Source organism: Seriola aureovittata, chromosome 1, assembly GCF_021018895.1.
Source record: "Seriola aureovittata isolate HTS-2021-v1 ecotype China chromosome 1, ASM2101889v1, whole genome shotgun sequence".
Taxonomy (NCBI): Eukaryota; Metazoa; Chordata; class Actinopteri; order Carangiformes; family Carangidae; genus Seriola; species Seriola aureovittata.
The window spans coordinates 6,288,822-6,302,410 of NC_079364.1; the positions used below are offsets into that span (position 1 = coordinate 6,288,822).

A 13,589-nucleotide genomic window follows, 5' to 3' on the forward strand; every position below is an offset into this window, starting at 1 on the left:
GTTGAAAATGACAAGATTTAATTTGGTAAGTTTATATTTATTGTTTAAATTTTGACATGGGTACAGAATTGGGAAACTGGATGCTCTATTTCTGTCTATATAATTTAATTAATCACTAATTTGTTAGAGAATTTTTATCACTAACGCAGAGTAGCAACTGTCACAGGTCCTCCAGCATCCATCTTGCTACTCTATCTAAACTATTTGTTTATATTTCATCAAATTGCATTAATTTCCTTCTGTGTCAAGTAATAAACACAGAGAAAACCTCAGACAAATAGTATCATATCATCATGGGAGTATCCAATAGCACCTAAAGGCATCAGATGTGAGGGAGATAGGTCAAACAAAAACACTCAAAGACAAACTCACTAACTAATGCTTTTCCTTTAATTATTTAGTTATTTGAGCGGCTATTAATACAGTATATGTACCTCTGGGCTCTGTCCGAGGCTGCCAAACATAACCTGCCGGTGGCCGATTGTCCACTCGCCTGTTTGAGCAGCGTCTCAGGGGAGGATTTGATTAGCGCAACAGGAAGTACTCTGCTGGCAAACAGCTGGGTGTCTAAATATTACATCACTGAACTCTAATACGGTAAAAGAATCAGTGACAATCATAGTATGCACGTGTACAACAGGCCTGAGGCCTGATACATGTGTTGTAGGCTACATATGGGTGTATAAAGCAGTTCTGAATTATCTCAAAACATAAACACCAATGTTTAATTTCTCTGATTTCCAAATTGTTCTATGGCAAATTTAAAGTTCCTAAATTAAAACAACTCAAACCAAGAAATAAAGTGAAACACCATGCAAGGGTAAATGTATTTCCTTTTTTATCTTGTCCGGCAGAGAGCAGGATAAACTCACTGTTACTAATCAATTCATATTACATTTGATATCCAAGGATATCAAATGTAATACAAATCTAATATAACACAGCATGTTGGTTCTGAGCTGCTGAAAAATGATGCTCGACAATAGATCATACAAGGTTACATTAATATTTCATGTGTGTGGTTCAGGGCAATCAATAGATGTGGCTCCTGACTCTGCTCACTGACTGAGTGTTGACATGTAGGCAGACAAAGACACTGGCAAGTGGGCGTGAGATCGACATTAAAGTTCATCAGCTGCACATAGTAGTCTAGTTCTTGATTACCTGCACCAGTTATTGCACTTCCATAAAGATGGATGACTCACAAGAGACAATGTTTTTAATGGTCAAAATAGAAGCTGCACAGGCTGAAATATCCTGACTTTTAGTACCTGAAGCTCAATGTTGGATCCTACATTTCCCACAATGCAACAATTAGCATCTTACACATCATACAGCTGTTTGCACAAGCTGAGTTGTAGTCAAAAAGGAAAAAGTGCATCTTTGCTTTATAATCAAAAAGTTAAAGTGTTTTTTAATAAATGAACAAATTAACAAAGGTGCTTTTGAGTCAATGGGCACGACAGCTAGACAGCTATAGACAGCTGGACAACAGGGCCTTAAATTATATTTCTGTGTAAAATCAATGGAGTTCCCTTTAAAGAAGGACTAAGTTTCTGTATTTATGGTAAATTTAATCTCTTTTTAAGATCATTGAGCTGATATCTTCTGTCCTCTGATGCAGAAAACCTGTATATTGTTATATTTAACAGTTAATGTAATATTTACTGGGAAAATTTGTGTGACAAAACAATTTATTTTTCCTTGGGTTTCTGCTGACTCTTTTTCTCTCCAAGCTCTTTCACCTTCTCATCAAACATTGTTAAAAAAAACACAAATTGAACTTCTTGCCAGCAGATGTTTTGAACAGCTGTTCAGTGGATCTGTTCTGTTCTGTTCTATTCATGTAGTAAACCATGGCAGTGTAACACTAAGCCAGCAACAACAACAACACCAGGACTATGGAACTGAAGCAGGTAAATATTCTCAGCCATCATTAACACTGTTATTTACACCCATGCTTTTTACTTCGACATGTGATCATGTCCTTTCGTGAAAAATATTCAGGCTTAAAACAAATTTATTCAAGGCTTGAATTAGCCTCAATGTTGTTCACCTGTCTGACATTGCATTAGTCTAAGACCAAGCAACTAACATCGTAACTCTGTAGACCAAACCAGCTGTAATTGCCCAAACTGAAAGAATAATAATGAAATAGAGAGCTTTGATGGAAGGGGAGCATAAAATGGAACAAAGAACACAACAGATCAGCCAATTCACTCAAGCATGTTAAAATAAAATGTTGACATCTGTAGGACAAGTACTGAACTATGATGTATATTTCATGCACTGTTTTGTATTTATATAAGCCACCTCAGAGATAGTTGGAAAGAGAGAAAGTGAATGACATGAATCTGAATTCCACTCCAGTTACAAGGGGAAATTGTCTTTTTCATGTCCTTATCTCTCAATTTGCCTGGCTGAAGCGCTGGCATTTAGAGGTGTCCTTTAGCAGAGAGCAGGATGAATTGTTTTCTGTTTGATTCTTCAAAAGCAGCATTTTCCATACCATTAGCCTGTCTGACTGTGACACAGCCCACGGCTGCAGCACGAACAGGCATGGACAAGCATGACTTATGCTGCACTATTAAATCGACCCAGAGATGACAACCCCCCCCCCCCCCCCCCCCCCCTTGAGAAACAGTCGTACTACAGAGGCAGCGTAAATGGCATTTATTGGTTTGTATCAGTGAGGTGAATACAATATATACTTAAAGGCGACATCACAGTGATTCAGACACTTTGAAGGTAGTGCTTTAGACCTTTAAAGTACTGTACTCCACTAAACGTGTAAACAGTCAAAAACAATACTTGTGAAAGCTGTAGAGGCACAACTGATGTTAAATGCCACTTTACAGAGAAAGTTTCAGCTAAGATTTAACGGTAAAGACGCAGCTGAGTTGTGTAAAGACAGTGATAGACAAGTGAAGCGGTTGAAGGCTTCCCAAACCTCTGATCAGTGCAGTTGTGCTGCCATCTTGTGGCTGCAGAGAAGAAAACATGAGTTTAAGTCTTCATTAGAGGCTGACGTGTGATTTTTAAAGAGGAATCGTTGAAAGGCGTAAAGAGGTGACATTTGTGACAATGTCTCTTTTCCTGTCAACATGTCTTACTCTCACCCATACAGCCTGCCAACAGAGTGTTTGAACCCATTAAACCAGATAAAAACTCACAGAAAGTCTGTTGAGAGAAGAGAGAGTAGTTCGACTTCCCAAGGATAAGTGGGTAAAGTTAATGGATGGATGGATGGATGAATTAGACTACAACAGATTCTCGGCTATACGGCAATGTTAGAAAGGACCACTAAGTACCACTTCACCCCAACAAGGGGAGAGGTCTAAAGATGTCTAAAAATGTTGCTTAGTTGGAAAGGTAATGAAGTTGTGATAATGTGGATATTACTAGACGCAGTTGGAGTCTTTGTACCTCTGTGACCATTGACAGCAGGGAGTAGATTGCAGGACAAGGCCCGAGCAAAACACCAAATTTTATGATTTTAAAGTACATGAAGGAAGGCTTGGTCTGAGCCAGGTATCATAAAAGGTGCAGTTCTTCCAGTGGCCAGTAGAGATTTGAGATGCTTGTACAAGACATCTCTGATTGAACTGAGGTCAAAGGGAAAGTGCTCCAACTTCAAGCGTCAATATTCCACAAAAGTGAGGGTTACAGTGTAATGTCTTGGTGATTTTTGAGCATCCCTACTCCATCTAGGGTATTAAGGCAAATGTTTTGTGGTGTGTTTGCTTAATTGCAGGTGTCTCAGTGTATCACAGCTCACAGCTTGACCTTGGCTCCAGGAACTGTCAAAATTTCTGTGAGCCGATTGGGTTCAAACCATCCCTTAGCACTGAACGATGACGTACAAGACAGGATGTATCGTCATGTGTCCCTACAGTACATGGATTCAGACCTGTAGAGGAGGCTGATGACCCTTTGTAGGTTTGGTTGTTCCATCTCTTGATGCAGTAAAATAAAGAAACATTTTTAAAAAACTCTCTCAAGTTCTGCACCTTTTAGATATAAAAGATTTGCAACAGCAAATCTTCAATGGCAATAGTCTTGTCTCTTTGCCGAAAGAACCAGCCTTTGCTTGTCAGATCTTTGATGCCTGTTTTGCCCCTCACACAGCGCAGGCGCCCTCACACTTAATGTGGTACTGTCTGAGGTATTCCCTGAGCTGAGGTGGCAGCGGTAGGCTGTTTATGCCCTTGTAGGTAGTGCTGCTACATATCGCAGCCCTGCACAGGTGCTGGAGGGAGAAAGGGAAGTTCCTTAGTAGTGGCCTGGAAAGGAGGGGCTCAAAGAAGAGGCAGGTGGCTGGATCACTGTAGTGTCTCAGTAGTCCTGTCACACTGGGATCCCGGTACATACACGGGTCACGCACATCAAAGCTGAAACGCTTGCCGTTCTGCTCAATGCGTGCATGCAGGGAGCGGCTGTAGCGCCGAAAGCTGACCGAGAAGAGGAACTCATCCTGGGCAGAGTCCCGGAGCAGAAACGTTCCCTCTGGTTGGCCCTCCAGAAGCTCCTCGGCCTCAAAGCGGTTCAACACACCCCAGTAACAGGGGCTGTTGTTGATCTGGAGGAGATCTGGAACCAGGATGTAGTCAGTGTCGCCACAGCTGCCCTCTGCTCCCCCATGTGGACAAGAAGGGTCCCAGTCCTCCAGACTGGTGCTTCCAGGCCCAGGGGAGCAGCAGATGTCCTCCCAGGAAAGGGGCGTCTGTGGTGGGGAGGTAGAGGAAGATGAGACACTGGGTTTGAGTGGAGCCTCCATGTCCTTGAGGGCACTTGGGTGTGTGGCATGATTTTTTATAAGGTGCCAACATCGGGCCAGTTCAGATTTGGGCGAGAAGGGACACTTGTCCTGCATGAGCTCTGAGACGTGGATCTTGCGTTTGGACCAGAAGAGCACTGAGAAGGGTCGTGAGGAGCCCGGTGGATGGTGGTGATGATGATGGTGATGATGATGAGAGCGCAGAGGGAAACACTGGCCCACAGCATCCTGAAACTTCTGCCTCAGAGAGCGCCGGGACAAGGCCTTCCGACACACTACATCAATGTCTGCAGATGTCAATGCATCCCCAAGAGTGCTGCAGCTACACTTTCTCTCTCTTCTCCGCCTCGGACAGGATGTTGACCGCACACCCAGCTCCTCCGTCCCCTCCGCCTCCAAACCTCCGGGACTCAACCCGCTGCGAGAGCTCCGGGAGCGTTTCTTCCCTCGCCACACGTAACTGTCTGCACTCCAACTGCGGAGGCCACATTTGGGACGTGTGTCTGAGGCTCGTGGCTTCTTCTCGGACATGGCTGCTTCCTCTTCTGATTCTGTGAAAACAGACGTCAGAGTGGATTATAGCACCATGCCTCATAGAATGAACACATTTATGAAACAACATGTATATGAGAAATTGAATGAACTTTTTTTCCTTTTTAGCTTGGACCGTTATTGTACGTTAAAGAACCCCCTTAGGATGTTTTGTTGAGAGCCACACAGATTTCTTTATCCTGATTTTCATGGATTTTTTTTCAATTCATTAATGTGATTAAATTTGGTTAAACCCTTCAAGAACTTTCTTTAATCTGCGTGTGCAAGGCAGTTATCCCATCGTTTGGTACAAGACTAACAGGCTGATACTGAGTACTACTGATTTTTTTCTGATTGTCTCCAGTGGCAATAAATCAGATTAAGACTGGAGAGTTCAGAAACAGCCTGCAGACAAAAATGGATCAGTTTCCATGAAACCACAGAAAGTAGTTCAACATCTACTCAGGCGACAGACTTTTAGTGCTTCATTGTTCAAAGATGGTTAAAGGGGAAAGTTTTGTTAAACTGCTTCCAAAGCTTTCAGCTCTCGTCTGTTACAGCGATATATGTACTTGGAAGCAGCAGCGAGAAATAGCAATCTAATCTGACTGGACAGTTTGTGAGCGGCAGGAGGGTTAACATCACAGGCTGGTAATCACTCTGTTGTTATCAACTCTCTGAAGATTAACGCAAGAGATTATCTTACCTTCCAAACAATATCAGGAAGACTCCTCGTCCACGTTATGACCAGTTGTTCGCTGCACATTAGCCGACACGTGTGACCAGCCCTGCAGCCTCTCCAGCTCTAACAGACAGCAGACTGTTCTGCTTCCTATATAATTATGATGCCAAATCCCCGAGGGGGCAGCAGTTTCCTCTCCGCCAGGGCCGGGTCTGAATGAATGAGGGGAGGTGGAGAAGGGTCGATCCGGGAGACGGGTGGGTGGGGTGTAAGGGGAGGGTGGTCTCAGGTTAATGGCAGCGAGAAATCCTCCTCTTCTCTCTCACACATCTCCTTTACACATTCATTGACGAATTCCATCTCCTGAAAAAGAAAAAGATAAAAGATAACCAGAGCAGCCGGAGAGTGCTTTTTCATTCACAAAGTGAATTATTTCTGCTTGTAATTCTATTTCTGCATGTGTTTTAATTTCATTAGAGGCCCATAGCTTAACTTAAAGCATCAAAGCACATTTCATGTGGAGCTTTAAATCAGTTTAAGTCTGTCTGTGGAGGATGCCAAACTGCAAACAGATTATTCCTCGGGTTTACGAGCAGCATGTGTGGACTTCAACTTTACCTGCTTCAGCGTAGCAGACTCTGCCTAATAAAAAAAATTCAGCCCAGTAGAGGAAACAACTGTGCATTTTAAAAAGCTTCACTTATTGATTGATTAACCTTTGAGTTTCCCAGTTAAAACTTCCAGCAAGTGCTGTTAAAAGGACTCATCTGTCAAGGTGATGTCATACACACAGTGTGTGGGTCGGCGTGGGCTACTCGCTCTGGATGACATTTTGGAAGATCTATAATTCATGAAACAAATAGACTACATCTATCAGACAAATAATATTACTCCCAGTGGTTTTAATGTGCGTGTGTGTGTGTGTGTGTGTGTGTGTGTGTGTGTGTGTGTGTGTGTGTGTGTTTATGTGTGTGTGTGCGCTCTTTCAGCTCTAACAGATAAAGGAGAGTCATCAATAAATGTCTGACATCTCAGATAATGTAGTGACACTCAACTTCCTCTTAACTGAATATTTAATGCTCTCCACATTATCACACAGCCCTGCAGGACGGTAACGCCACATGTTCTGGCAAACAACCAGATCAATTTATCTGACTGCAAACTGCAAACTCAACAAAGTGGCAGAGAAACTGAAACTAAACTGATTGAACTTCGGCTGAAAGGATTCAGCAGCCCCAGGAAAACAAAAACAATTAGGTCAGATAAGTTAACTTATGCAAATTAAATCCATTGTTACATTTCTTAACCACTTAACCTCTTTCCTACATTTTGGGACATTTGACAGAAGCTTCAGTCGATTGCACTAAGCCGTACTGATTGCTGTTGCATGTCCCAACTCAGCCCCAAAGCTTTCACCTACATTTGTATCGTCTGACTCCAGTGATGGACACAGATGATGAGGAGCGACAAAGTTAAACTCTAAGCTTTCCTTCAGAATCCTGCGGACAGTAAAGATGTTACCTACATATTTTTCCACAGTCTGCACACGTTTTGAGACCTGCACATATCTGCAGTACCTACCGTGGTCTTACAAAGTGTGTCAGTGGGGTGTGGTGGAAAATTTTTTTGCAGGAAATGCCTCAAGCAGTGCGTGAAATCCAGTCGACCCATTAACCTGCTGCAGCCAGGACTCGACCAGGGGCTCGTATCAGTCCACATTACAGAGGCATCGATCCCCGGAGCAGCGCAGCCAACAGGAGCATTTATGAATAATTGATGCTGTTCTGAATGAATGGAGACTCTACTCTGCTTGTATTTTTATATGAAGGCTATTACAGTTTTCATTGACATTTACGCAGTCCGGAGGAGTCAAACTACAAAAGGCATGTGTTACAGCCTCAGAGGCAGTTTCTTTGCACTCACCACTGGATGCTCATGCACACTTACATCTTCTGTGAAATCAGATCATTTACAGCACACTAGCTGAAGTCTAGTGAATAACATTTAATGGTACAAAAGTAAGTGGTAAACCTAAAACCTGGAAAGTCATGTAAACCTCGTTGAAAACTGGCTTTTTTCAGGGATTAAAAAACTGGTTAACTTCCAGCTTTCCTGCAGCAATGGAGAGAAAAAGGCAGATGAAGACAGACTAGTTGGTGCAGGGCTTCATCCTTCAGCAAGATAATGAGCCAAAACATTAAGGACAGAACCAGACAGTGGCTTCACATGATGAAGACCAGCACAGTCTCCAGACTTAAACCTCATTGAGCTACTGGACAGAAGGTGAAAGCAAGACAGTAGTGGGAACTTCTGCAACTGTCCTGGGACAAACCTTCTGAACAATATTTGAGTGAGTTCAACTGCTGGATAATGAAAAACATTGAGACATTGAGAAAATCTAAATAACAGCTGGAAAAGTGAAGGTGTTTTAAAACTTTTGCCTGGCCACTTTGACCTTGATTTGACCTTTCTCCAGATACTTAAATTTATAATGTACAGATAACTTTAATAAAATTAAAACAACACTACCATTTGATTTAATATCTTATCAGTTTTTCTCATAGAATCAAGAATACACATTTAGTTAATATTGTATTATTAATCCTTTTTGGCTCAGCAGTATAAACATGTACGTCTCCCTCCATCGTCATTCAGTGTTTCATTGAGGTTAAGCTCAGTTACTCAGTTGTTTTCAGTTTGGACACTTTCCAATTCTTCTTTCCTTGGCAGCTCCTGTTCACAGTGTTGACCGCTTCTTTTCTATTCATGTTTTAATGTGATATAAATGACAGAAATATTACCTTTGTTAACCATTTTTGAGCACATGCATTTGTCCTTGAAACATCTCGCCATAGCCACAGTGTGTGTGTGTGTGTGTGTGTGTGTGTGTGTGTGTGTGTGTCAGCTGAGAGGCAGTGCGATCATGTGAATTACAGAGATGGTAAATTGAATCAGCAGGGAGTCTCTGGCTCCACTGGTCTCAGTTGTTTTCATTGATCTGTATCAGAAGACTCCTCTGACCAACAGCAGCGCTGCACCTCTCTCCTCAGACACCACTGGGTCTCATTACATCTCACTTGAACTGTAATGTCCATTCAGCAGCCGACATTTGCCACAAAGCAAAGTGGATGTTGACATGAAAATGTCCTTTTTTATTCTTAATAAATACATGTTATTATTGCTGCTTTAAGACAGTTTTCTGCAGCTGGTAAATCTTTTTCTATCGTAAGCTTTTCATGCCTCTCCATTTAAAACTTCAGTCTTCTTCACTATAAGTACTTTTACTTTAGATGCTTTGCTCTTAAGTAAAAGTTTGTTTCTTCTGTGGTACTGCGTTTACTTTTTCAAGTACTTCCTCCACATATGAAGAGGACACTTGTTTGTGTGTATCATATACACAGTGTTTTGTAGCCATTAAGGTGCTGGATATTCATCTGCTGCAGACACGTGAGCTTCTGTATCAACTTTCCTCAGGGGAGATTTATTTATTCCTGCAGCCGCTCTGCTTCCCGCAACCAAGGTGCATCCAGAGCGGCTTCTCCTCTCCGTCATGTTAGAAAGAGTGTAACCCAAGCCAGGCTGGTCACTGGATTCACCACACACACACACACACACACACACACACACACACACACACACACAGTGGTATATATAGATATTTTTAAACAAGTGCATCCTGTATATGTCTGCATTTTCCTATAGCAGCAGAGAGGGGAGAAGTGCTCATGGTCCAAAATGTTGGTTATTTTTTGAGCTTTCCTTTGTTGCTCAGACAGGTGTATCCATAGATGCTGTTCTGTTGCCTTCTCAGCTGAGCGTGGTTTAAAGCCACATTTTGAATTCTAGTGGAGTTTCCAAATATGCCAAATACTTCAGGCTGAATTTGTGGGAAATGTGTGTGAATGAAGAGGTTATCTGAAACATTAGTTTGTGCTTTCTTGGACATGAATGATCTGCTCAGTGAGCGTGTTAAAGGTCCCCTGTGGAGTTTTTGACCTTCACTGCCTTTGTTTTTAATGGGAATTAATGGGAATTTCACTGGATCATTGTTTGTAATATTAGAGAATTACCTTCCTCATAAAACTTTTACAAAGCATATTTTTGGAATATTTTTCTTTTTCTTTTACGTCTTCTTCTTACCCATCTTTTGCACGTGCATAGTCAAAAACCACACAGAGCACCACTCAGATTCCAGTTTCTGTACATCCTTCAAAAAGCACAAATGTAGGTCTGATAGAAAAGGATGGTCACACACCTATGAAATTGGGCTACACCATTACATTGAAACCCTTTCCTGCCACTTTAATGTAACAATGACATGGTCCACGAGTCTGTGAGAAAACATTATTTTCACACATAGATTTTCCTTGTGAAAACAGTTTCTGCATCCACAGATGGAAGCGCACAGACACATGCACAGTGCTGTAATTACACATCATCCTGGCCTTGTTGTGCTGTTTGTCACTGCGATATGATGAACTGAGACTGGAAGCAGCAGCATCTTTTTTCTTTTTTGCTATTTCAGTGCTGTTTTTTTGTTTTTTTTTTCGGGTGAGACAGCAGGAAGTGAGTCAACACTGTCTTACACTCCATCTGCTCATCATGTAGACGCCCTGACAGGACATCACAGCAGTGCATCTGAATCAATATTAAGAGGATGAAGAGGATGAGACGTCAACAAGATAACATAATTACTTCTTATTAGTGCTGCATGTCATTGAATCACAAGCACACAAGAAAGCAGAAATCTGCTTATACCTCATTAGCATCACACTCCCCTCATATTAAACCTACATCCTCGTCTCAAGACTCACGCTTTGTTTCAGACTTTATTTTATTTCCTGAATATTGAGATAAATGCTTTTTAGTGTTTACTTGACATTTTCACATTCAGGTTTTGCTTTTTGGTTTTGCTTTTGTTGCTCTTGTTGATTGAAGGTTGGAAAGATCATCTTTATCTGATTATCACATATTACATATTCTCTATCAAATTGTTCCAGCTCTTTCACGAAAATTTGTCATGTTTTAATTTGATTTACCGATCTTTGGAAACTTTGGGTTTTTCACTGGAATTTTAAATAAAACTCTGTGGGTTTAAACAAAATTTCACAGGACAGCAAGATTTAACAATTATCTAAGGAGGTGAGAGCAAAAACCTTATTTTGATGGAAACCTGATGATGACAGCAGCATGAAAAGGGCAGGTGATATGAACTGTGCAATCTACAAATCCAGTATATGAAAAACACAGACGCTACAGAAACAAGACAATGAGACTCTCAAAAGGAAGTCTTCAAACAATGTGACAAAGAGAATGAAAAATAAATATAACAAAGATCTCAACCGCATTAAAGGTCAGCGGAGGAGAAAATGAGGTTAAAGGAGGCGAATCACATTATCGTGTATTATACCTGCAATATCAATTTGATCCCTAAATAATTCATACCAGATGGGATCCACTTAAATTGGCCAGCCCTAACCATAACTGGATGTCATACTTGTATCCAAAGTAGCATAACCCCCTGGTTTGACTTAGTAGCCAGAAATCTGAGAACGTGTTTCAGTTGTATCAAGCAGAGTCCATCAAACCAGTGGAAGTGGAACAGGGCGGATCTACCACCCTCTTCAGTGGGAATCCTTTCATTTGGACATGTGCAGTAGGGTTATGGTGTTTTCTAGCAGTGTAATAATGTGGAGCTGTATTGATCCTAGAAGGGAAGTCTTTTTTCCTGTCATCCCTCCCTGGAGGGGCGTCAGAGGTCAGAGGTCAAGGGTAGCTAAGAAACATAATGTAGCTAGTCAGGATTCATTGTTGATGGTTATGATTTCTGACAGAAAAACAATGCAACAGATGATGAATGTACTTGAGGAGTAACTGAGTGCACTTACTGATTATTTCTTCCTTCCTTCCTTCCCTTTCCTGCCAATGACAGCTGTGACAAAAATCAATCAGACAGCTTCATCCCAGTGTTTCCTGCTACACACTATCCTCTAACCTTTAAAAGTAGGCTACAGCTACGCGAAGGGTGTTTCAGGCTTTAGACTGCACTCAGACCAGAATTAGCAAGAAAAATGTACATTTTTCTTGTGAAATGCAGGAAGGATTTAGACCAGATTGCAAACATGTAATTATGCAGCTAACATGGCTAGCAGGCTAACAAAAGCAAGTACGAAATAATACACTCTTTTATCAAAGACTTATTCACTCATTATCCTCAATCTCTGTCTTTGAACTTATCCCTTCCTGCTGTTTGTATTGTCTCACTGTGCATTTATCAGGAGGAAAGTAGTCCTTCAAGTTCTCCTCAAATCCTCCAACCATAACAGTATAGGTCATTTATCCCCACCCTCTGATATGACACGACCCACAGGGGCGTATCAGCGGCGGCGTACAAGATCTTCATCGTTATGGTTACAATAATGAACATGAGGTTAAGGTGGTGGAGCAGTCACGGTTTGGTTAAGTTTAAACACAAAAAACTAGCTTTAGGGAAAAGAAATCATGGACTGGGTTAAAAGAAAAGTACTTTGTTAAGGTTAGAGGACCTTCGTCGTCATGGTTACAATAATAAACATGCGATAAAGGTTGTGGAACATCATAGACAAACAAAAAATCAAACATTTCATCCATTAATCCATTACAACCTCCTCCTAACGCAGACTTTGTCGCTCTACATACAACACTTCCTCTTTTACAACCGTCATAATTGCTCAGGCCACTACAGGTCGCTTAGTAATAAAACGTAACAGTGGGTCATTGTAAGCTCTTTTCAACCTCAATAAAAGTTTTTCTGTTATTCTCATGTGACCATTTCTTTTAATTTTGTCTCTAAACTTCAACAAAAATAATGTTCCAAAGTTTTCCTTTAGGTATTTCAGTGACCCGAGTGATGGGGTCACTCTGCCACCCACTCTCTCAGCTTGGCTGGACGTTGGAGAAACTCGCTGTGTTACAGTATAACAGAGATATGATGCAGTATCTGCAATCATTCCCTGAAGCAGTGCGAACTACAAACAACCCAATAAACACACTTGTTACCGGATAAAAGATGCAAACTCTTTCCTAAAGCATCGGTATCAGCAGCCACAACACTGACCAGCAGATCTGTGAGACTTGAGCCCGTATAACAGTGGAGGAGTGGCGGTCTGACCGGGTCATCCATAATTACACTTCAGCCAACTGCCATTAGAAGATACAAAACAAAAGAGCTGCTGCGTGGTTTGCTGTTATGTTGTAAACCACAGGCTGAGTATTGATTAACTTTGGATTTAATTGTGTGCTTTTGGGAGCTCCTACTTTAAAGCATGACATCACATCCTACTATACCCATTAATGATAAAAAAAAACAAAGTGATTAGGGTTGCACCAATGTGAACTTGAGAACTGCTCAAACAGCTCCAGCAGTTTCTCCTCCACGCAGGTTATTAGACAGTGACGGACTGACCACCACAGAATCCCCGACAACCTCTCTGTCTCCCTGCAGCTTATCGGCCGGCTCACATCCTGCCTGTCTGCTGACCTCTAATGTGCGGAGGAGAGAGCAGGGGAGGGCATCATTTGAAAAAAAAAAAAAAGAAAAAAAAGCTTGTATGCCTCTCA

At 41.6% G+C, this 13,589-nt stretch overlaps 1 protein-coding gene across 1 annotated transcript; it reads right to left on the minus strand.

Moving 5' to 3' along the window:
• Positions 1-4,120: 4,120 nt before the first annotated feature.
• On the minus strand, positions 4,121-5,308 carry socs4 (suppressor of cytokine signaling 4). The gene has a single exon (XM_056381147.1). The coding sequence runs from the start codon at positions 5,306-5,308 to the stop codon at positions 4,121-4,123; it is 1,188 nt and encodes a 395-aa protein (XP_056237122.1).
• Positions 5,309-13,589: the final 8,281 nt, after the last annotated feature.